The sequence below is a fragment of the Hippoglossus hippoglossus genome, chromosome 9 (genome assembly GCF_009819705.1).
Source record: "Hippoglossus hippoglossus isolate fHipHip1 chromosome 9, fHipHip1.pri, whole genome shotgun sequence".
NCBI classification, from domain to species: Eukaryota; Metazoa; Chordata; class Actinopteri; order Pleuronectiformes; family Pleuronectidae; genus Hippoglossus; species Hippoglossus hippoglossus.
The window spans coordinates 15,108,309-15,131,665 of NC_047159.1; the positions used below are offsets into that span (position 1 = coordinate 15,108,309).

Consider the following 23,357-nt stretch of genomic DNA (forward strand, 5'->3'; position numbering starts at 1 on the left):
TGTTTTGATAGAGAGACGGCAGCCAAAGCTACATATTGTACGTTTGAGGATGGAGAGTCTGAGTTTAGTTTGTGTTCGTAGTTCCACTTCTGAAAAAGATATTTAGACACAGCCTGAGATTTTCTGTTTCTCATTTCTTTTCTTTATCTATGGTTCTTTTTCTAACACTTCCAACAGCTGTTATTTGTTTCGGATTGAATCCATCTGTCTTTGTTAACAGCAGATCATCAACATTTGAGAAGCACTTAATCATTTCCCTCAGCAATGAATTCATTATCACAATTGTCATCAATCAGCAAATCAATTTGGCCAATGATGATTTCGTCACTGACAGCTTATTTTCCTGGATAATAAATAAAGAAATAAAGATTCTAAAACCCTCTTGCTCATTATTAGTTAAGTTGGTGCAGTAGTTCGTCTCTTGCAATGTTTGTTTTTTTAGCTCTCTTCAGAATAACCGGCCAACTGAATCAAAATTAAACCTTATTCTCAGTTAAAATCCCTTATCCCTCTAATGATGATCAACGCTCATAAACTAACACCCACAGAATTGAGTTCTCCACTTGTAAATTGCAGCCGATCAATGTTTATACTGTTGCTGTAATCTGCCCTCCTTTCTTCTGCTGTCGAGACTCACTCAGTCAAAGTGTTTATTTAATGACAACATTATTTGTATAGCAGTAGCTACAGCAGTGTAGCAGCAGCTCAGCTTAGCTTTTACACGACTCTGATCATTATCATCGAATTAGTGTAAATATATTGAATCGTGCTGTGTCTGCAGTTCAGAAGAAACCCACCTATAAAGACCTGCGTCCATTTTTTTATGTCGTACCGTGTTTTTGTAGTGAGTCATAATGCTGTTTCATGCCAGACTTTTACTGCCAGTGTTTTCATGTTGTGGTGGTTTGGTTAAGAGACGGAATAGTTGAGTGAGTTACAGCTGCTGGTGTAGCTTTGTGGTTTTATCCTGAGGAGCAAGTTCCAATACAGTGGTTAATCGAGAGTTACATGAAACCTCATTTTGCAGTGCACCATGTCCAAGCAAGAGTTTGTGTCCAAAAATGTGGACTTTTATGTCCAAACCGCAATCATTTCTCTCCCACTTGTTTGTGAAAGGCGCAGGTAGAATGGAGAAAGGAGGGATGTGGAGGAGAAGAGAGAAAAGGCAGATGGGGAGAGTGAAGTGGAACGGATGGAGCACAGGGGAAGGCGGTGGGGGAAAATGAGCAGTGAAAGTATAAAAGCTTAAATCAAAAAGAATAAAAAATTCATAAGAATTGGGCAGAGAAAGAGGGCGAGAAGAGAAACGAGCGGATGTCAGAGTAGAGGAGAAGAAGAAGGTGCATTCGTCAGGAAAAAAGAGTGGTCTGGGAAAAAGAGAGACAATGAGAGCATTAGAGATTATTTGTGGGAAGAGTGGAAAGTTGCTAATGTATCACTGAAGAGGATGAGCAGACACACACGTGCACATACACAAACTCCAGCAGTCAGGGAGGAGCTGCGTGCTATTTGTTTCCATCCATTCATCCAAATGCATCAACACTGCTACGGACACGCCTGGCGTCCACACTGGAGTTTTAGAGCCACGAAAACTAAGACGATTTTAAAAGCTGCTGGTTTCAGTTTGAAAACTCTCGGGTTGCGTTTTAGCCTGAAGCAGAGATGTCTGGATGACAGAGACCATCTTAATCACTTTCTGATCGTGTCTTTTCAGTCACGGCGTAACCTTTGTTGATTCGCCAATCACGTGACCCCCCCTTCTGGAAGCAAACAACCGGCTTGAGCCTCGGCTACTAGTGTAGAACGCAACATGGACAATCTTATTTGTACTTAACAGTTCCTCCTCGTCGTCGGCCCAAGAAAAGAAATGCCTGCTCTTACTTTTCACCATTGTTCGTTCTTGTAGCCCACCTCTCTCTGCAACTAACCAAAGGCTTCCTGTTTACACTGGCACCTGCATGCCTAGTGTACGTGAGTGGTCACGTGATGTGCATTTTCAAGCGTGTTGGTATGGACAGGGATTTAAACTGATATGAAGCCAAAAACGCTCATGCAGACAGAGATCGTGTTAAAAGTTTCCTATTTTGTTTAGGCACCTCATACCAACCTTATGATCAGTGTTTCTGGATGGAAACAATTGATGTGCATTGATTTTTGCATGTTTCAAAGTTTTTTTTGTTGAAATACAACACTGGCACTAACACTCCAAGGTCAACCTGGCTTTACTTTTGCTGAGTCGTGGTTTGATGCCTCTGTGCTCTCTTATCCCTCTTGCTGCATATGTTTACTCTTTCCCTTCACTGTCTCCTGTTTTAAGTTCATGCATACAGAATGTCTGTGCCGCTGACAGAGTGAAGAGCGGCTTAGGTTTGTTTAAAACTCTGGATAGCATCACCAGAGGCAGAGCCAGAACATTTAGTGTCTGCATATGTGTGTGTGTGTGCGTGTGTGTATTCCTGCTTAAGTGTACAGTCACAGGATGGCTTTCTTGGCCCAGATAAGCCAGGGCAAATTTAGTGTGATAATATTTTCTTTGTTTTCCTTTGAGAAAGCTGCTCGAGGAAAAGGGTCAGTGGGTAGAAATGGTGATGTGGACATGTGTGTGTCTGGAGCTTCTCGTTTTAGCTCCAGATGTTTGATGTTTGACAGATTTATTCTTTATTCTTTCACCCGAGATGCTTCTCTCGTGTGTGTGTGTGTGTGTGTGTGTGTGTGTGTGTGTGTGTGTGTGTGTGTGTGTGTGTGTGTGTGTGTGTGTGTGTGTGTGTGTGTGTGTGTGTGTGTGTGTGTGGTGAATAAGGTCACCCTAAATGATTCAGTATGTACGTGTCTGCTCAGCGGGGGTCGGGCTCGTTGGTGTGAGGGCAAAAGGCCATGTGTTAAAATACTGTCTAACTCTCACATTTAACACACACCAATGAACACAGGGTCCAGGGTGTTTTCAGAGACACACCTCAGTAATGTATCCACGGAGGGACTGTGATCTCCTGCCGTCTCTCTGGTTCTCTTTTCTTCTGTCTTTCATTTCTCCCAAAAACTATTTTATCGACCTCGCCCTCAATGCACGTCTTGCATCCTCCTCCATTTACCAGAGATTGTTTTTAAATGCAACATTATATGTTGTTCAACATTTCCCTCACAGTCTGACTTATCCTTCACCGTCCCTCGCTCTTGCAGGACAGCGACATCCAGAAGAAGATCGACCATGAGATCCGGATGCGCGATGGAGCCTGCAAGCTGCTGGCCGCCTGCTCCCAGAGAGACCAGGCGCTGGAGGCAGCCAAGAGCCTGCAGACCTGCAGCACTCGAATCATGGCCTACATGTCGGAGCTGCAGAGGATGAAGGAGGCCCAGGTCATGCAGAAGGTCACGCGGAGGTCGTCGGACGCCGGGCCGATGGACGACAGACTCCCATGCAAAGGAAAAGTGGCCATCTCAGGCAAGTTACTGGGGAAAATATGGATCTTTAAAAAGGAGGCGGCGGGAGGAAGGCTAGGGGGAGCATTTTTGTGAGAATTTAAGTAAATTAGCAAGAAGAATGGGAAAAGGAGAGACTCTCTAATCTAATCTCTTTCTCCAATAGGGAACATATCATTCCCTCTTAATAAACCGATGTGAACGTGGTGACGTGCAGATGCTGCCCACTGCAATAAGAGAAAGGGATCAGTCTGACCAATTATCCTCAAGATCCTAGAGAAGCACAAGAGCAGGAGAAGAGGGGCTAAATTAAAATAATTAAAGAAATAAAGATTTTTGAGTTGAAAGATTGTGTTTGTGTGTGTGTGTGTCGGGGGGGCTGGGGGTGTAGAGGTTCAATGGGGCACTTCTGTGTCTCTGTCTGGAACCCAGCTGGAGAACACGCTGTCCACACACTCAGTCAGTTATTAGCTGTAGATATTTTAGTCAGTAAGTGAAAGCAGCATCTGCAGGGAGACACGCACACACGCACACACGCACACACACACGACAATTAGGGTGATTAACATTTTTGCGGTCTAATCCCCTGTCCGTTGTCGTTCCAGATCTTCGTATCCCTCTCATGTGGAAAGACACGGAGTACTTCAAGAACAAAGGAGGTGAGGAACCACCTCTGTGTGCATGTGGAGAGATTCACTGATGGCTTATTAATGATTTATGCCTGTAGGTTTTAGTAATGATACTCCTCTGAGGGACAAGGCAAGAGGCTTTGCACAGTATAATGAAATGGCTGATTCAAACATGGTGAATTTATGTGAAATCATTGGCTCGAGTGTGGGATTCCTCCCGACCGTGGAACAGAAATCACCTTTTCATCGTTGGCTTCAAGCTGACCCAAGAGACTGAGACTGAATTGTGCAAACAGACCTTACAGTGTAATATTTTCCCACTCGGTTCAAGGCCCATAGCACAGATCCTTTTGCTGATCATTACAATCTGTTGCAGCTTCCCAGATATCTCCCGTATTTTAAAGAGACTTAAACTCCTTGGCAGCACAGCCAGACCCATTGCTCAGTCTTGTTGGCTGCGCCTCTTGGATTTGAGAAGCAGCAGCCCACAGGTGCTGATCTGGGTCGTAAGACAGAAAACACTGGGAGGAAAATTAAAACTGTAATTGGACATTTAAGGACCCCTCTTGTAATCTTTTGTCCGATGGATTATCATTATTAACCAGGTCGTGTTTAAATATTTTTAGGGCATTTCAGAATCCAATGATGTACTGTAAAATATCGGAAATGGAAATCTTTATATTGACCATTTTCTATCCCGCCTCCTCTTGATGAAGTCAATGTGGGTTAACCTCCGCGCTGTCATTATAGCAGCGTCCGTGCTCCGCTCTCTCCCCTGGCAACTTCAATGGCAATAATCTGCATGGCCCGTGCATGTAAATGAACTCAGGAGACAGGTAGTAGACTCTTAACAAAGCTTAATGAGGCTGTTAGTCAAGGTCATTAAGCACACCGAGACGTAAACCAAGCCCAGGAGACAGGGAGGAGCGAAGCACCTTCGTCTCTCACATGTTGTGTCATATTTTAGGCAGAACTCATTGTTTAAATAATACGTTTGAATATTAAGGGTCAATGTGGCGTAGACGGGAACAGACCACCTTCCTCAGCCTTTTCAGTTTTAACCTTGAGTTTCTATGAGAATTTGAAATATGATCACCTGACTTCAGTTGTACAATAAAAGAGGTGAAACACAATAGAAGCAGAATAGTGGACTCTTATTATGGATGCGATGCTGTTGTGCTTGTCCATAAATCAGCACTACAGCATCCTCACAATGCATTTGTATTCCCAGAGGCTCTGTTTTCAATGTATAGAGAAGGCAAGAGTTGTTGTTTACTGCAACATTACACACCATTGTGTTTCAGCTTCAGCCACAAAACCGCTAACAATGCTGCATTCTCAGCAGGGCTGAAACTCACAACAGTAGAAGTTCATGTCAGCCAGGTGGATAGATTTAACCCCTCAGGTCATATGTCTTCTCTACCTCAGGTCTCAACACTAAAACAGTCACATAAATCTTGAAGCCTGTGGGAGCTGAAGATGAAGCGTAAAAGTCAAAATACACGAAGAAAAATATTTTTCCTCGAAGTTGGTTTCTGTCATTTTAGGTCGTTCTTATCACACTGATGTTTGTTCAAGTGCTTTTCCTGTAAGTTTGGTTTTAATTTCTTATCTGATGCTATAAAAATGGGGTAAAACCTCATGATTGACAGTTGAGACTGACTCACGATTGGTCGAGCTCGTGTATCAGCTGGACCACAATACCACTGCTCCATCCTCTGGTTTCTATGGCGCGGACTCTTTCTTCAAATGCTTCATTTCTGGATAGTGGGAGGAAGTTGAGACGCTTGGACCATCTTTATATACAGTCTACGGCTGAGATGTCTCATATATGTAGTGTTTCACTTTTTTTTCTTCTTTTTGTAGAGCTCCATCGATGTGCTGTGTTCTGCCTGCTGCAGCTGGGAGGAGAGATCTTTGACACAGACATGGTGATAGTGGACCGGACGCTCACCGATATCTGCTTTGACAACACCATTGTATTGTAAGTCACCGGCACTTAAACCTTAATACTCACATAAAAACCTCACGTACAACCTGAGAGTGACTCTGACATCCTTTCACAGTTCTGAGGCCAGCCCGGGCTTTGAGCTGCGCGTCGAGCTGTACAGCTGCTGCTCGGAGGACGACTACTCAGCAGGAAGCACGCCGAGGAAGCTCGCCAGTAAACTGAGCTCCTCCCTGGGCCGGTCAGCTGGGAAGAAGTTCCGGGCTGCCATGGAGCCTGGGCCGTGCAGTCCTGTCAGCAACGGGGGGGCATCTCCCCTCCTGCTGCCAGTTCCCTCTGTACCGTGAGTTTGTTTTAACTTAATGACGAGCTTTCATTTAATGCCAGATAGACTGAATGGAGGAAGAACAGAGACAAATAATGGATATTCCTCTGAGACCGTTTTTCCCTGTAAACACGCATACTCCACTGAACATTGAATTAATTTATCTCTCGCTCTTTCATTTGTTGACAGAGGCCCTAAGTACCACCTCTTGGCTCATACCACACTGTCACTGTCGCACGTCCAGGACAGCTTCCGCACGCACGACCTCACCATCTCCGGCAACGGTGAGTGGCAGCCTCCATCAATCTGTCTCCTCCTCCTCATCTTTTTTTTTTTCTCTCTCTCTCTCTCTGCCAAACCAGCCATCTGTCTGATTCTTGTCCTTCTCTCACTCATCACTCTCTCACGTCTCCTCTTTGCCTTCCAATAATTTCCTTACACCCAGCGAACTGTGCGTCTGCCCCTCCCCTCCCTTTCCCCTCCATGTCCTCGCTCTCTGTCACCATGCTCTCCGACAGACGGCCATTGTCAAGGTCACAGTAATAACAGGGCTGTGCCAGTGAGGTGACTGTTGTGTAAAACTGTAATGATGTGGGCTAACAAGGGCCCGGACCCTCAGACAGGCCCCCAGTGTTTTATTCATTGGCCCTTCAGCCTGCTGTAAAGTTTCATTGCTGAACTTCATGACACTCCTTGCAGCTTCCACTCTTTTACACCCCTGTGTCTGTGTGTCAAACCTGTCATTATGCATGCTGTGTGAATTTGGAATGTCATGTCGGAATACAGTCCTCTTAAATTCAATCAAGCTACACCAAATTGTACCCACTCACAGAAATCAGTCCTTTAAATATGATTGTTTTCATCCAGGTCCATAAATCATTCCCACCCTATTGATGAAAATGTCAAAAAATGTTAAAGAAAGTGAAAAAAATTAATACATTTCCAAGATCTGCCCCCTGTTCTGGATCTGCACCGAAATTGAATGCATTCTTCCCTGACCTTGGAAAATATTTTTTTTGTAATGTAATGTAATTGCCAATAAAAACATAACTTCCTTGGCAGTCATCCCTTTCAGTCGTATACGCCCCTGGGCCTTGTTCTGCGTATTAAAGGGGGTTTGTGTGACTCGGGGATGAAGCGTTAGCGTCTCTGTGTTGATGCATGTGATTATATATTTTATAAATGTGATAAGGGAATATTCGTATTTTTTAATGGTGTTGCTCATCCATCCATGCATCTCTCCCTGCAGAGGAGTGCTCATACTGGCTGCCCCTCTACGGCAGCATGTGTTGCCGCCTTGCAGCCCAGCCTCGCTGTATGACCCAACAGGTGATGAGTGGATGTTTGAAAGTGAAGGTAAGTTCACAGGTATCTGCTGGTACACTTCCCTCTCAGGGTTTCAGTAGTTTTTACCTTGTTAGAAGTATTTTTTTTCCCCGTCGTTTTCTTCCCCTCCACTTCCCTCCTCTGCCTCTCATGATACCATTTCTCATTGTGTTTCTTGTACTACGCACTAAATCGATCTTGTTCTCTACCTTGCAGCAGTGCGGCGGTGACCCTCAGAGCTGGAGAAAGGTCTACGCTGTTCTGAAAGGAACAAGCCTCTTCTGCTACCACCGGCAAGAAGACGTGGAGGCAAATGTCGAACCAGCTTTCACCATCGCTATCAATAAGGTCAGGAAAGGAATCGCATGAAAACAGAGGAACTATTCGAAATGTGGTAAAAAGTCTACGGAGATTGATCCTGCCCTACAGAAAACATACAGCTTAGTATTTCTGGTAACACCTAAGGCATTCCAATCATAAGGCCTGTGGAGTGCTGCCAGTTTGAATCTTAAGCCAACTGGTAGAGTCTGAGGGAAAAAAAGTAAATAAGAAATGAGTTTTTCCCTTAGTATCTTCTATCAAGATGCCCCCAAGCAAGGCACGTAGCTGTCAGAGTATAAAACGATGGTTCTGTTGCAAGGCTTTCTGGGTGTAGCTGTAAATGTTGAGCAAGACAGGAGCAGGGATAACTGGAAAGAAAAGGGTTAAAGATTTAAAAACGAATCTTATCTTCTCAAGTGTCTTCTCCCACAATAAGACACAACGGTCCAATCGTTCTCCCGATCCTTGTGTTTGTCCCTGCACCAGCCGGCCAGGTTCTCAATCGTCTTCTTTCCTGTCTCTGTGTCCCTGAGGCCTGTGGGGCGTCTCATTACTTCCACAGTGACTCATTCAGTCTTTTTTACCCTCTGACCCTGAGCGCACAGCTGACCCACAGCCAAGTCAGTCAGATCAGATCAGGTCCATATGATCCTTTAGTTAGTCAGCTGTCTGAGGAGGGATGTAGGTGTGAGGGATAGATGAATGAATGGAGCAACACTGCCATCTAGTGGTCATACACAGCCACATTTGGAGTAGAACGAGAGGGTGGGGAATTTCAGAGGTCTGCTCCTATTGTTAACGTAATTGCTGCAGGGAAATGGTTTGGAAGAAGAGGACTAATTAGTGGCTTTTATTACTGAGGGCTTATTTTCAGTGGGACTTAACAATTAACGGCCGTATTGATCATTCGCTCCAGCACATAATTCTGTTCTTGGCATTCATTCCTGATTGTAGTCATTTGGTAGCGGAGGATTTTATTCTTTGTTCGTCCCGTGTTTCAGGAGACCAGAATACGTGCGTCAGAGAAAGACCCTCACAGTAAAGTTCAGAATATCTGCATCAGCAACCAGTATGGAGGTGAGGAGGTCACGCACACTCTGACCACTGACAGCCGCGAGGACACACACCGGTGGATGGAGGCCTTCTGGCAACATTTCTACGATATGAGTAAGCAGATGCATACAGCCACTCTCACATATGTCACCAAAGCTGCTAAAAAGACCAAAATCTCAAGGGCATAAAATATTGTTTATTCATAGACTTTGTTTAAAGATGGACGACATGACTGCTCCCAAAAATGAAGCTGAAAGCTGTGTCCCAATTCAGGTCCGGCCCCCGAAGGGTGTGGTCTTTGTGGGCTGCGTAGATTGCAAAGGCCAAACTGAAATGAGACGGCCTCATCTACGAGGCTTTTCGTGATTGGCTTTACTATCTCATCAAACCGTTGTTGCTGTGGTCTAGCAACAGAGCTGAAGTTTGACACAACAAGAAAGTTTTGATGCCCCAACATGTGTACCATTACCTCTTGTCACTGAAGTGCCATGAATCCTGGGATAGTTTGGGCCGGGAATGATCAGCCCCTTGGAGCCTTTGTTTCTCGGACATGAAAGGATGCATTGGAAGGAGCCCTCTAAATGGGACAGCCTAGTTAGACTGCAGTGACACAATCAGGCAGCCCTGAACCGAGACACAGATAAATCAGCTTGATCACCACCTGGTGGCTGGCTGCAGTATAGGTCATAATTAAAAACCTTTTTATTAAAGATGGCTTCTTTCATTTTAACTAGTTTTTACCACAGTGATGTTCAAGTGCTCATTTTTTCAGTAAATTTGGTTTTAATTACTCATTTGATGCAATGAAATGGGGTAACACATCATGATTGGCTTGCAATTGGTCGAACGTGTGTTGCGTCAGGACCCCACTACCGCAGCTCTATCCCCTGATACCTACTGCACAGACTCTATATCTGGAATATTTAAGCTTAATTTCTGGACAGTGGAAGAAAGTAGCGACACGTCGTCCATCTTTATGTACAGTCTATTGTTTATTCTCTCTCTACTGCTCGGTTTGTTGAAGGTTAATGCTGTTCTCTGTCATACAGGCCAGTGGAAGCAGTGCTGTGAGGACTTAATGAAAATTGAACAGCCATCACCGAGGAAACCAGCTCCTGTCACACCAAAACAGGGCTCTCTTTACCACGAAATGGGTAAGACCTCCACCTTCCTGATTAAGAAAACACTTTTGGTCACTTTAAAGGATAAGTAAGAGGGAAGACAGGGAAAGAAAGCACTGTGCCTGCACTGCATGTGACTGTGTGTAGCTTTGATACCTCAAGTCCATGTGCATGAGAGATGCTGTCACAATAAAAAACTTTCCTCTCCGATATCTGGAACTCACACTCTGCTTTACTTCTCTGTTCTGTAGATAGAAGGGGTCTTATCTCTGACACACTGACTTACTCTCTGTCTTCTGTTTCTCTCTTCCTCTCTGTTCTTTTCATATTTCCTCGTGTGTCCTGAATCCATCACTCCTTGGCTTTGTGTCCCTTTGTCCTTCCTTTATTACTTCCTTATGTCCTCATACATAATTCACGATCAACTCCACTTTTCCTACCAAATTTCACCATTTATTTTTAATGGGTGAATTACCTTTAACCTCGAATGAATCTTTACCATGCCTCAACATTCATTTCCTTCATAAACACACATCAATCTCTGCCATGGCCATCGAAACACACAAACCGAACTCCACCTGTTGCACACCTCCTTTCCTCTCCACCCCTTCTCTCTCACCTGCCTCTTGGTTTTCCTAACTCGCCCGCCGCTGGCAGCCCCTCTTGCCGCACCCTCCTGTGAGGGTCTCCTGCTGCAGGATAACGCTGTGTCTGCTGAGATTCGTGCTCTGCTCTCATCCTATTACAACGACAGGTGAAGTAACAGGAGTAGGGCTCTGTACAAATGAGTCTGTGGTAGAGGCTGCACTCTGCAGAGGCTGGATTGCATTAACATCTGGATGGAGCTATGCAATTCAGGATTTATTTCATATTCAGCCTCAGGTTCAACTTGAACCATCATCATTAATTCAACAACACTGAGACACATCTAGATGGGAAGTGTTCAAGTTATTGTCTCCATCAAAATGATGCAGTGTGCTATAAGGTCAAAAATATACAAGTGAGCAGGATCAGAATGTACAAAACATAATTTGTAAATGTGTTTTTTGTGTGAACCATTTGTGCAAGTGTGCAATGCATGACTAATAAAAATGCACATTTCCGAAACTAAGCAATCGTTTTAATTTGTCAGATTAAAATCCCTTGGAATAGAAGTCACAGGCCGACACTACAGCAGTATAATGATGAGCTTTGCTGCATCTTTCCTGCAGTTATTGAGTCATCCGATGACCTCAGCAGCACTGTGTCAGACATCCTGGCTCGGAGACTGCAGGAGCTGGAGCTCCGCAGCCAGCTGGGCACCTCTCCCACCTGGATGTCTCTGTTTGAGGAGAACAACCCGAAAAGCGCCGGTCGCCCACGTCCCTGTACTTCTCGCCTGTCTGGCCACAGTCCCTGCTCCCCTCACCGTCTGCCCCGGAGCCCGATGAGCCCCCACCGCTGCCCCCAGCTGGGCCTGCTGTCCTCAGACGTGAGTTTGACCTCCGACAGCGACAGCCACTGCAGCACCAGTCCCTGCTCTCAACACCACGGCTGGCCCGAGCCCTCTTCAAACTTCTCTCTCATGTCATCCTCCCCCTCCCGTCTGAGGCCACGCACTCTGTCGCTGGATGCCAAGCTCAGCACCTTGCGAGGGAGGAGATTCGGAGGAGGAGGAGGAGGGACCTTCCAGTGCTCCTGCCAGCCTGCTCCTTCCTCCCTGCTCGCCCCTATACCCATCTCCGCGCGTTCACCTCTGTCACAGCGCAGCACGCAGACCACGCTCTCCTGCTCCAGCTCCACCTCCAGCAACAGCTCCACCAACAGCGAGGGCAGCCACAGCCCTGAGTCGTCTGAGGGAGTCCCCTTCTCCAGGCCCTCCCCGGCTCGACGCAGCCTCAGGAACCTCAGGGCCAGACTTGATCCTCGCAACTGGCTCCAAAGTCAGGTGTGAACCTGGCAGACATTTAATGTTGACCTGAAGGCAATAGTCCTCATTACATCACGGTTTAACAGGCTTAACACGTGAACCCACCTCAGGCTATCTGCTAGGCCCAATGCACAGCCCTGAGCAGGATAAGCTGCCTCAAGCCTGCCTCCTGGTGGACGATAGATCATGGAGGTACCCTCCTGGGGCAAACTGGAATGTCTCCTCACACAAAAGACAATCACTTCAGGCGTCTCTTCGTCTTTACAGGGTTGCCACAGTTTTGAAGAGGATCTGAAACTAAATGGGAGGTACTCTGCTTGCTTTGAGAAATCATGGATGTGCTAGTGATCAGTGTTCAAGACTTGCTCTGATTATCAGGCCACACTCGGCGCCTGCTCTCTAGAACTGGATAAGGTTGGTTTTGTCCTCAGCCGTCCCGGCCACTCAAACATTGTTTCAAGGTCATCTCCATAAATGCACTAGCAGCGTTTTGACTGGAGGATTCTTATCTGTGTTTTATAAATAAAGGTTTGCAGTGTCAATGCTATGAAAGCAGGCATGTGGCGAGAGGAACGTAATAATCAGTCCAGGGTTTTCACATGTAGACTGTGTGAGTGTGGAGGAGAAGGGTTGGTGTTTGTTGCCTGTACTGTGATATCTACGTCAGTGTCATTTTCTAATCAGTCCCACAGCAGATGATATTTGTGGTTCTCCTGAAATTACTATGCACCGTTTTTGTTGTTGTCGACTTTTTATTTTTGTTGCATGAGGATTACACTAAACAGTTCAAATGTTAAAACTACTTGAGATCATTTTCAACAATGATTCTGGTGAAAGCTCGACTTAATGCAAGTGCTCATACTAACTGTACTGGTTATAACTGTGATCTCTTCAGGGTAAAAATCTGTGCTCTGCTCTTTTCCTTTTTTTCAAACATGTATCTGCACACTGTTGACAGGCTGAAGTAAAGAAGCCATGCGTACATAGAACAAAAACCCTCCAATTAACTGAAATTAACCAAAGCTTAAGTAGAATTGAAAACCCCAAGCCATACCTCTAGTTGTGCTACAATGCCTCACAACAGTATTGTAGTATTTTATTGAATCTTGACTCCTACTAATGAAAAATCCAATAAAATGTGAAACTATCAGTTTGTTATTATGCAACACAGAAAGAAACTTGGAAACTATTTTGCATGGCTGAATTTAAGATGACAGTAATGTTCAATGACAGTAAATTATGAAACTAGGACGGCTAGAGCACATACATGTAACTCCGCCAAGGCTAACAGTCCCCTTAAATCTGATCAATCCACTCCAAATTGCACACACTCGTAGATATTATTAATATTTTCGTTAAGATCCATGTTATTCCCTGTCAAAAAGAGAAAATGTCAAAAAATGCCCCCTCAATTTGGAAGAAAATAAAAAAAATCAATCCTTGATGCACCACTTTGCGCCAGAATGTAATGGGTGCTTCCTTGGCCTGTTCCACGTCCTTCCACCAAGTTTCAATTCAGTAGTTTTTGCATAACCCTGCTTACAGACAGACCAACAGCAATGAAAACTTAACCTCCTTGGTGGAGGTGACAAAGTTAAGCTTTAGGTTATTATACAAGGGTAAGAGCAAACCTAAAATGGTTTTCACTGCCACCAGTGTTTTTAAATATGCAAGTTGTTGCCATTACATCAACTCACAGCAGTTGCTTCTTATCAGGAGAAAATAATCCCATCATGTCAGGAGTCTCAGTCAGTGCAGTAAAGCCTCTCCCTCTTCTCTCTCTGTCGTTTGCTGTGGACTTACTTTGGTAACAGTTTCCCTCTCGGGGCTCAGAACTCTCAAAACCATTTTTACTAAGATTTTAAAAAGAAACCTGTCAAATGCTTGGAAAGCAGCGTTTGTTACTGTAAATTAATTTTATAAGTTAACAAATAAACCTCTCTTTTGTCTTTTTGTTATATTATTGATTTTTGTTATAAATGCAGCTATATATTGATACCTGATTCTCATGTTGTTAACAGATGATGATGTGCAGATCTTTTAACTGTTACAAATATAGATAACATTGAATGTTATATCCTTGCAAGAGTTGTTTTCCCTTGGTAGCAGACTCCGTGTTCTGCATGTACGCTGTCGGAGAAGGCGAACAGAAATTGAGAAATGTGGAAATCTCATCTTTAAATAATATAACATTAATTATAATAAATGTTTTATCGACTCAAAATTGCCTCGTGTGTATTCTATTTGTCCATGCTCTGCTGTCAATATTTACATCACATTTTTTTGATACATGTAAAATTGCCAGAGGTAAAACTTGTTCCAAATGTTCCAAATTAATAATTCATTACCTCCACCTCAGAGGTCCTTTCACCCCTGTCCCTATGTGGGTTGATTTGTGGGGATTTGTTTGGTTTGGTAAATTGTGAGCGACATAAGACAAAACCTATTATACTGGTTTCCACGAAATGTGGTAGAAGAAATGTGGTTGGGGTCAAGGAAGAACCCATTAAATTTAGTTTTTCACTTTCTTCAGCATTGTGAGTGTTTTTCAACATTTCCACTGTTTTCCCAGGAAATAACTCAGATCCTGATGAAAGAAGTCTGGCACATTTTGAGAACTGATGAGTATGTGAAGTTTGCAGCTTTATTGATTTTAAGGGGACTGCTGGGCCTTGACGTTGATGTGCACTCTAGAGTTCAATTCTAGTCTGTTTGTCAGCAGGATAACTGAAAAACTATTGTTCTGATTTCCATGAAATTTTGTGAAGGAGTGGAGGATGATCAAAGAAAGAATCTGTATACGATTTCAAAGCAGATCCACATAAACAGACATAGCCAGGTTATTTTATTTTTTTATTACTTATTTTAACATGACAAGCTAAGCCGTTAGCCTTGGCCGAGGTAGGTGCTGTCCTGGGGCCCTTCTGGTTCCTTACTGTGAATCTTACACTTTCAAGGATATAGGAAGACTAGACACTTAGAACTCACCTATAACATGCAGTGTTCACAAGTTCAAATCTGCACATAAATCTAGTAATCTTCTCTCTTCTGTATCACAGTGAACACATTTCCCTGCAGTGCGAGATATTTCCATCAGATCAGAGATATACTTATAATACTCTGCACCTGGAGCATAAGATGGATCATATTCTGTCCATTTCTATTCTGCCTCTCTTCCTTCCTACAGTAACAAATCCCACAGGAGCTCACCTCTTCTGTGAACAAGATAAAGTTCCATATTGAAGCTGCAGCAGTCCGTGTTGTAGAGGCAGGAAGACAGGCAGGTAGAACAGAGGCTTTATTGTCAATGTTTCAATAGCAAAGCCGCAGTTAGTCGATAATACAAAGCACTCTTACAAACATAGGAGGTAGTCGATGCTGAGCCTTCACTCTGCATTAGAGTATGCATAGAGAAACACTATGGCCATATTGACTGTTTCAAATGTCTCAGCTGCAAACCCAAATCTCCCTGCTTTCTGTTTGCAGTGCAGAGTTCTATCATTGTTGTGCTATTGTAACTAAGTATTTGCCTAGAGTATAAAAAAAACCCATACAACTAATCATATTCAGACCAACATATACATAATCATCAGTATATAACACAATCACATAAATAGATACTTTATATTATATGCTAAATATAATGCTTGATTATTGACTTATGTAACCCAATGGGGGAATTTTACTCAAAGTTTGGCAATTACATGAATTCTGTTGGATTACATAAGTAAATGAATGTTACAGTTACAGACAAATGAGGGGTGCCTCCCCCTCCTCACCTCACTCTAGCATATTTACACAGTTTTTTGCTTGGTCCAGCTCCGCGATCATCCCCTCTACATTAACAGGCACTCCGTGGGTTGCACGCCCGCAGCGCCACCCCGGCCAGGGTTCTCCAGGCGAACGTGGAGAACTTCGCTGGGCACGTCCCGGCTCGGCTGATATACGAGGACGCAAGCCGGTGGAGCCGCTTTGCTCCGAAGGTGTTGTAGTGTCCAGGGAGGACTTGGTCAACCTGGTTAATGAAATTGCCAGTTGTCAGACAAATGGGGAACAGAACATGAACTCATGTGATGTGAAACAATATTCTTTCTCTAGGTTAACAGTGACCTGTAATTATGAGTGTGTGATACATAAGGATGATGTACATACAGCTCAAAAACTAATGATAGCAAATGTTTAGATTCACAAGGTTATTATTCCAACATATTTTCTCTTCAACATACATTTTCCAGAAAAGCACAGTTGTTGGTAAACTGTAAAACATCTTTATCGCTCAAGGTGGTGCACAAAAGTCACCTTAGCACATAAAATGTATAAAGATACTTCTGGTCAACAGCATAATTTCAGGACCATAACACTTGTGAATCTCAATTAATGACCCAAGACAGTGGAGCTGTGTGTGTGTGTGTGTTTCAGTGTTACCTGTTCGCTGTCCACCAGCCCCACCAAACGCTCGCAGCTGCTGATGTAATCACTGACGCGGCTGTAGGGCAGCCAGTCAATCATGGCGCCGTCGTACACCACGTCTCCGCTGAAGAGCAACTTGTTGTCTCGGTCGTGGAGGCAGATGCTGCCCCGAGAGTGACCGGGCATGTGGAGCACCGTCAGCTGCCGGTCACCCAGGTTGATGACATCACCTACAGACAGGAGAGAGGGAGAGTCTGGATCATGTCTTCACAATTGTTCACACATACCAAAATATAACTTTCACCTTTGCACCACATCACATGCATATCATTCACGGATTAAAATCCTTATGTTCTTTATTAATTACCTGAATCAAACCGGGGTTATATGTGCATTTGTGTTTTCGAAACCTTTCATCATCATCATGTGCAGCATCTTGGACATTCAGTATATAACACTGTTTTGGTCCAGACTGGATGAAAGCCACAGAGAAGCCAACGAGGTATTTAACTGCACTGCAGCAGCGGCTCTGACACAGCAGAACAAGTTGTTGTATTGACCGGCGGTGCAGGCATTACACTGTGTAAGAATATAAACAGGCTAACAGGTAAAGTTTCAGTCCAAATGCTGAGAAATGCACTGCCCATAGCACATGCAGCATCCTTTATGCTGACTGAAATTAATACAAAAATCTACATCTTCTGGAGATTGATTAGGTGTGTATCTGCTAATAACATGGTGTGTGATGGGTAAATCAGTGCTGTGAGGATGTTAATATTCTAGTCTATGGGATGTTTTCCATTAGTGTGTGATGGGTAAATCAGTGCTGTGAGGATGTTAATATTCTAGTCTATGGGATGTTTTCCATTAGTGTGTGGCCAGTCTTTGCATTCTTTTCTTCTTCCTCTCTTTGATGTAACATAATCTGCACCCCGGCTTAAAATAGAACTGCTCTGCAAGGAAAGATAACAAAGGCATAAAAAAGCTGCCAAAAAAATCAGAGTCTCGAAAACAATGAATATAATTTGCTTGGGATGCTCAACTCTTGACAGATAACCTCTCTGCACTTTTACATTTTATTATATGTAATAAAACATTTAAACCTTAATAAGTAGCACATATATACACCGGAAATCTGATCAATATACCCAATAATAGCCTTTGTACTTTTGTGCACCATCTGTCCATCTTTACCTCTATATTTGTTTGTGTGTGTGTGTGTGTGTGTGTGTGTGTGTGTGTGTTACAAGTCATTTCTGGTCTTCTGCCAAATTTATTGTGCAGTAAGAGCCTCCTGTGGGGATGGAGAGGATTCAGAGTGGAACATAATGTGCATGCTGTGCAAACTACAGCAAGGCGCGGCCATTAACTCTTCTAATAATGCCCATCACCTGACTAATGCATTCAGACCTGGCCCTCGATCACAGAGCCACCCTCCATCCCTAAGTCACACCTGCAGAGGAGGCCTCTCCTCCGCGGTACCTACCCTCCTGCAGGATGTGAGTGGGCTGCACCGCCTTCACTTTGTAGTGCCTCGCCCTCCATCCCGGAGACGGAGCCTCGGCGATCTCCCGGTCGCTGAGCCAGGTGACCGTCTCGAAGTTGTCGCCGTTAGCCAGGGCATCGACCTCGGCGCTGTGGACGCCCACCTGTTGGAACTGATGCAGGCCGCCCGAGTGGTCGAAGTGGGCGTGGGTGGCGATGGCCAGCAGCGGGTTCTTCTTCTGCGGGTCCTTGCCGAGCAGCCCCATGGCGTCGATGTACTCCGGCAGGCTCCTCAAGCCCAGACCGGTGTCGACGACCACGTCCTGGTGCGAGCCGCGCAGCAGCCAGATGTTGGCGCGGTTCTCCGACTGGAAGAACCGCTCCTGGATCCAGAAGAGTCCGTCTCCGAGCGACTTGTGCGCGTACCAGTCGGTCGCAGACATCGCACTTCATGCGCTCGTCGCGGTCAGCCGGTGCGGATGAACGTGGCTGTCAGATGAACCTGCACACAGCGGGAATTAGCCTCCTGAGCTAACGGTGCTATGTTTTCATTCAGGCTGGTGTGATGGTGGCCGCCGGCACGCCCTTGTGTACGGAGGGCGCGCTGATTGGGCGAACTGGCGGGGGACGTCATGGTAAACCGCGCTACTATTGGGTGCAAAGGACACCACGCCTCGCTGTCGTCACGCGCGGGGCGGGGTTGTTTAAAGCCACACTTCCACACGCGCTGAGCGAGCAGAGTGTGTCCACGCCGGTGTTAGCAAACAGCAGCTCCTCAGCAGATTTAGCCTTAAACATAGTGACCTGACAAGTCGCTTAAGGTGCAGAACAACAGACAACACTCAGCAGCTGACCCTTACACGTACAGTGAAAGCATGGAAGCTCGTCAGAGGCTAAAAGCCGCTGAGTGGATCTGAAAGCACATGGACTTGTAGGAGCTCACATCTCATCTAGTGCAGTTTTCACTAAACGCTCCCCTAGTGAGTATCCACATCTTCCTGTAAGTCAGTGGGGAGAGGGCGCCGCTGGGTTTTGGGTTTTTCCGTCGTTGGGGGTGTCTGTACACACGGAGCACGTGTTCGGGACAGACGCTGACGTTGACATGTGGACTCTGTGTTGCAGGTGACACGCAGGCATGGCAGGCAGGGGTCGAGGAGTCGCTGCCTTCACCTTCAACCTCGAGGCTCTGGGCATCGGCAGGGGCAGCATGCCAGACGCCAGGGTGGGGCCCACTCCACTGTTTCCAGTAAGTGCTCGTCTCTCTCTCTCTCTCTCTCTCTCTCTCCACACACATTCTTGTACTTTTGTCTGAGTGAGGACACAGTTATTGTCATGATCCATTCCCCAGCCCCGTACACTAACCTTAACCATCCCAACTAAATGCCTAACCCTTAAACCAAGTCTTACCCCACTCCGTAAGGTCCAAGCTCCAAATGGCCCTCACAAAGATAGCTGTAGTACACACACACACACACACACACACAATCAATACACACACGTGCACACACACACAGTTTTTCCCAGCTAACCTTAAAATGATAATTCACTCATTATCTACTCACCACTATGCCGATGGAGGGGTGGGTGAAGTGTTGGGGTCCACAAAACACTTTAGGAGTCTCGGGGGTAAACAGTGTTGCAGCTAAACCCAATACGATTGAAGTAATCAGGACCCCTTCTTCAGACGTAAACGAAAAAATTTAAAACCATAACATGCCTCCATACTGCTCCTGTGGTGTCATCCAAGTGTCCGCAAGCCCCGACATTCATATTCAACTCGAAACTGCGTCATTTGCACCAAGTTTTTAGCCTACATGTCCTGTGATATCCTCCCTGTTGCAGCGTTCACGTTCGCACGCACTTACCGGAAAACCGGTGTCAATTACAAAACTTGGTGTAGCTGACGCCGCTTCAGGTTGAATATGAATGTCGGGGCTTGCGGACACTTGGATGACACCACACGAGCAGTATGGAGGCATGTTGTGTTTTTCTGTTGTCTGAAGACGAGGTCGCCTTGGCTGCAACACTGTTTACCCCTGAGACTCCTAAAGTGTTTTGTGGATTCAAAAACTTCACCCACCCCTCCATCGGCATAGTGGTGAGAAGATAATGAGTGAATTTTCATTTTATGGTGAACTATCCCTTTAACCTTAACCCCAATTCACATCTTGTCATTAACCAACCAACAAGTATACGCGCACACGCACACACACACACACACACACACACAGAGATCGCACTGAGACATATCACATTGCTGTATGTTGAATTCACCCTCAGTGTTAAACTGCACAGCCTTTTAGAGAGAGTAGAATTCAAACTTAACTTTAACAGTATTTGTTGTTAAGATCATCAAGACAAGTGAAAAATTGCTCGATCTATTTAAACAAGATGTACAACATATGAAATATGTGTATAATTAAAGTTGGGTAAAAAGAATACTTGTCATGGTCAAGTCAACATGGTTTGGTTCAACATGGGCCCCTATTGACTCCTCCTCTTTATTCTATGTGCATTGTGTAAGTATCCTCCTGCATGACACTGCCCTTTAAGGACATTGCACCGAATGACAGATGCATTACTTAACAACTTCTATTCAATCTGATAACCACAGACTACAGGACATGCCCGGGGATGTCGAGGCCCCTGAGGGTCAATTTTGCTCAGTTTCCACTTTGTTAAGGTTGAAAGACCTCAATAGGCAATGTCTTCTTACGCTTGACTGAGAATTTGTATGTGTCTCAAGCTCCCCTGACAACTGATCACTTTATGATTCCACTCAGTTTGGGTTTAGCATCAGTTTGGTACAATTTTGATTCCCACTGGAAATCCTTTTTATTGTTGACATAAATTGAAATTGCCGTAATATCAGTTAAAACTGAAATGTGATCTGTTGAAGAAAAAAAGACTTTTCAGAAATACTTCCTTATCTGCTCCATGGTGTTGATCAAGGGTGAATAAATGAAAAATAATTTATTTCTGTTCATGTCCCCTCCACCATCCATTCTTCTCCAGAACACAGACTTTAAACCAGTGCCGCTGAAAGTTGGCGAAGAGGAGGACTACATGTTGGCCTTGAAACAGGAGATGAGGGGAACGATGCAGCGGCTGCCGCACAACATCAAGCCTCTGTGTAATAAAGCAGGTGAGGAGGAGAGGAGTGCATTAGAAACCTGACATCTGATAGAAACGCCACGGCAAGTCCATTGGCTGCCGTGAGCAGAGATAATGCAGCACTTAGGAAGTGAGACGTTTAATTTAGGGTCATATCTGGGAAAAGGAAGAGCGAGGCCGACTTCTGGTCGAGTTATTGAGTTACAGCTGCTGTCTCATCTGGATGCTTTAATATGATTTGTATGGTCTGCCCTTACGAGTCTGTCAGAGTTCCCCCGGTTAACAGTGAGGTAAATATGTCCACGTGTAGTAGATTTAGTTTGTTCTCTTCTTTTTCCCTCATTATTGATGAAATGCTATGACGAGAAGCAAAACTGATAAACAAACAAAAAAGTGACATAGAAGATGGACACAATTGGCATCGATACAGATAGAAATAACACAAAGCAGTTACAATGATGAATGCCGTAATATTCAGATTGTGCAGGGCTCAGGATTATATCACATTAAGTAGGGCATGTGCAGGGAAGGTGTGTGTGAGTTAAGCATTGTTATAGTGGCAATTAATATATGATGTAACAGTAATAATATAATAATTATAACAATAATATAATATACTATAATTATTGTCACTATAAACAATACCACATAATATGTTCTTACAGTGATTATAAATGTATAATGTCACTGATATACACATATTATCATTATATTAATAAAATGTGAAAATTCTATATTAGCACTGTCATCGTCATTGAGACCAATGCTATTAAATATTACCATAATGGTGAATAATGCACCTTTTTATAGCAAGGAGTGGGGTTAAACCAGGCGGGTCGGGTCGCCACGACCCCCCCCCAGCACCAGCACCACCTCGAGTCCCAGCATAATTTTTTTCACAGTTTGTTCAGATGCTTTATTTCGATGCTTTGTGTTGGTAAAACAACACTAAATCTAATTTCAATTCCTGGCAATTTGTTAGATTATATCTATGGCAACAGCGACATGTGATTCTATATATAGTCCAAACATATCATACGTGATTTAACTAGCACCCAGTGGGCGGTGTCCACATTTGTGGTTCTTCTAAACTGCCGAGTGTGATGAGAGTGAACTGGGACTTGTTAAAGTGTATTGAGACAGAACTTTCTCTTTATTGACTTGAAACAGAAGTGGAGCGATACACGGAGCGATACCTGAAGAAGGGCAAGGTGGTGGATGAAGAATGGATTCCAGGTACTTGCATTAAACCAGTGTAATGCAACGAGATCAAACCAAGAAAAGAAGGAAAATAAAGCAAACCCTCTTCTTTATATTTAAGACTGGAACCTTTTCCCAAAAGAACTGATGCCCCAGAAGAAAAAACCCCGGGCTAAAGCAGGTATTTATTAAAGCCAAGTATGTCATGATATTTTAAGCAATCCTAAAAAGCAATTTTACAATCCTGTAAGCATGAGGATTAAAGACAAAATGCTTAAATCCAACAGCTCCAAAGAAAACAACGAAGGTGTCAAGCAAAGACTCAGCGGACATAATGAATAAATTAGATGTAAGCTTCTCATCTTTTTAATCTGTGTTCAACTTCTTCACATTATGCATACTGTTGATTTGATAGCGATTTATCATGTATTTGTGAAAGCGTCATGTCAGTGCATTGCATGAGCTCAGGATGTTTATGTCCTTATGAGCCGGCATGTTTTACACAAATAATTTAATCCTATCCACCTTTCAGGAACTGGCAAAGAAAGACGACGGGAGCGCTGAAAAATCTGACGAAGAGAATGAGAATGAGAAGGAGAAGGAGAAGAAGAAGAATGAGGATGAAGAGGAGGAAATTGAAGGGGAAGAATACGATGAAGAGGATGTTGAAGAGGTTAGATTACAAATTATAACCTGAAACCTTTTATTGCCGTGTTTTTTGAAGTAAATTGAATGTGGTCGATGTGTAAGTCTAATTTCCTTTTGTCTCCCTGTAGGAAAACGACTACATAGATAACTATTTTGACAACGGTGAAGATTTTGCTGCAGCCAGTGACGACAATATGGATACTGAGGCGACGTACTGAGACAGCACCACAAGACCTCGCAAACCAAGCAAGTGTTCAACTGTTGAAGCAAATGATCACTGTGATTTATTTCTATTGGTTACATATTGTAGATAAGTTGAAATTGCTATTCAGCAGAGTGATTGTTTAGTTTGCAGTAGTTTTTTTTTTTTTTTGGGTGTGGGTGTGCGTGCGTGTGAGTTTTGAGAAGCAATGTTTCAAGGACTTCTGTAAATGAGAAATGCCAAACTATG

General features: G+C 44.2%; 3 protein-coding genes across 9 annotated transcripts in view; 2 read left to right on the plus strand and 1 right to left on the minus strand.

Moving 5' to 3' along the window:
- The window catches only part of rtkn (rhotekin), a 64,618-nt gene extending 50,345 nt beyond the window's left edge, over positions 1-14,273 (plus strand). For 3 of the 5 annotated variants that reach the window (XM_034595169.1, XM_034595170.1, XM_034595171.1), the window contains exons 2-11: positions 3,178-3,439; positions 4,023-4,076; positions 5,913-6,030; positions 6,113-6,337; positions 6,509-6,603; positions 7,569-7,675; positions 7,862-7,993; positions 8,968-9,133; positions 10,069-10,173; positions 11,352-14,273. In XM_034595169.1, the coding sequence (XP_034451060.1) occupies positions 3,178-3,439; positions 4,023-4,076; positions 5,913-6,030; positions 6,113-6,337; positions 6,509-6,603; positions 7,569-7,675; positions 7,862-7,993; positions 8,968-9,133; positions 10,069-10,173; positions 11,352-12,073 (1,986 nt within the window). In that variant the 3' untranslated portion in view covers positions 12,074-14,273. Of the gene's footprint in view, positions 1-3,177; positions 3,440-4,022; positions 4,077-5,912; positions 6,031-6,112; positions 6,338-6,508; positions 6,604-7,568; positions 7,676-7,861; positions 7,994-8,967; positions 9,134-10,068; positions 10,174-10,797; positions 10,895-11,351 lie in introns of all 5 variants that reach the window. The other 2 variants (XM_034595172.1, XM_034595174.1) reach the window with 1 other exon arrangement.
- A 1,061-nt stretch (positions 14,274-15,334) lies between these two features.
- On the minus strand, positions 15,335-18,533 carry mblac2 (metallo-beta-lactamase domain containing 2). Its single transcript, XM_034595230.1, has 3 exons — positions 17,946-18,533; positions 16,475-16,689; positions 15,335-16,064 (listed from the first exon to the last, which is right to left on the minus strand). Exons 1-3 carry the CDS (start codon positions 18,385-18,387, stop codon positions 15,891-15,893), a joined length of 831 nt encoding a protein of 276 aa, XP_034451121.1. The 5' UTR covers positions 18,388-18,533; the 3' UTR covers positions 15,335-15,890.
- Positions 18,529-23,355, plus strand: polr3g (polymerase (RNA) III (DNA directed) polypeptide G). Of its 3 annotated transcripts, none has more exons than XM_034595231.1 (8): positions 18,529-18,944; positions 19,067-19,190; positions 20,960-21,089; positions 22,229-22,294; positions 22,380-22,439; positions 22,546-22,607; positions 22,791-22,931; positions 23,035-23,355. In XM_034595231.1, exons 2-8 carry the CDS (start codon positions 19,080-19,082, stop codon positions 23,122-23,124), a joined length of 660 nt encoding a protein of 219 aa, XP_034451122.1. In that variant the 5' UTR covers positions 18,529-18,944; positions 19,067-19,079; the 3' UTR covers positions 23,125-23,355. The 3 variants fall into 3 exon arrangements, with proteins under 3 accessions (XP_034451122.1, XP_034451123.1, XP_034451124.1); XM_034595232.1 differs by having other exon boundaries at positions 18,529-18,924; XM_034595233.1 differs by lacking the exon at positions 18,529-18,944 and having other exon boundaries at positions 18,973-19,190.
- Positions 23,356-23,357: the final 2 nt, after the last annotated feature.

What these genes read in the sequence shown, in the direction of transcription:
- mblac2 (XM_034595230.1), bottom strand. Translation starts at nt 18,387, where the DNA reads ATGTCTGCGACCGACTGGTACGCGCACAAGTCGCTCGGAGACGGACTC. An exon ending in CACTCACATCCTGCAGGAGG is followed by an intron (nt 16,690 to 17,945) that starts GTAGGTACCGCG and finishes TCCTGTCTGTAG; the next exon opens with GTGATGTCATCAACCTGGGT. An exon ending in GGCTGGTGGACAGCGAACAG is followed by an intron (nt 16,065 to 16,474) that starts GTAACACTGAAA and finishes TTCATTAACCAG; the next exon opens with GTTGACCAAGTCCTCCCTGG.
- polr3g (XM_034595231.1), top strand. Translation starts at nt 19,080, where the DNA reads ATGGCAGGCAGGGGTCGAGGAGTCGCTGCCTTCACCTTCAACCTCGAG. An exon ending in GGATGAAGAATGGATTCCAG is followed by an intron (nt 22,295 to 22,379) that starts GTACTTGCATTA and finishes TTTATATTTAAG; the next exon opens with ACTGGAACCTTTTCCCAAAA. An exon ending in ACATAATGAATAAATTAGAT is followed by an intron (nt 22,608 to 22,790) that starts GTAAGCTTCTCA and finishes TCCACCTTTCAG; the next exon opens with GAACTGGCAAAGAAAGACGA.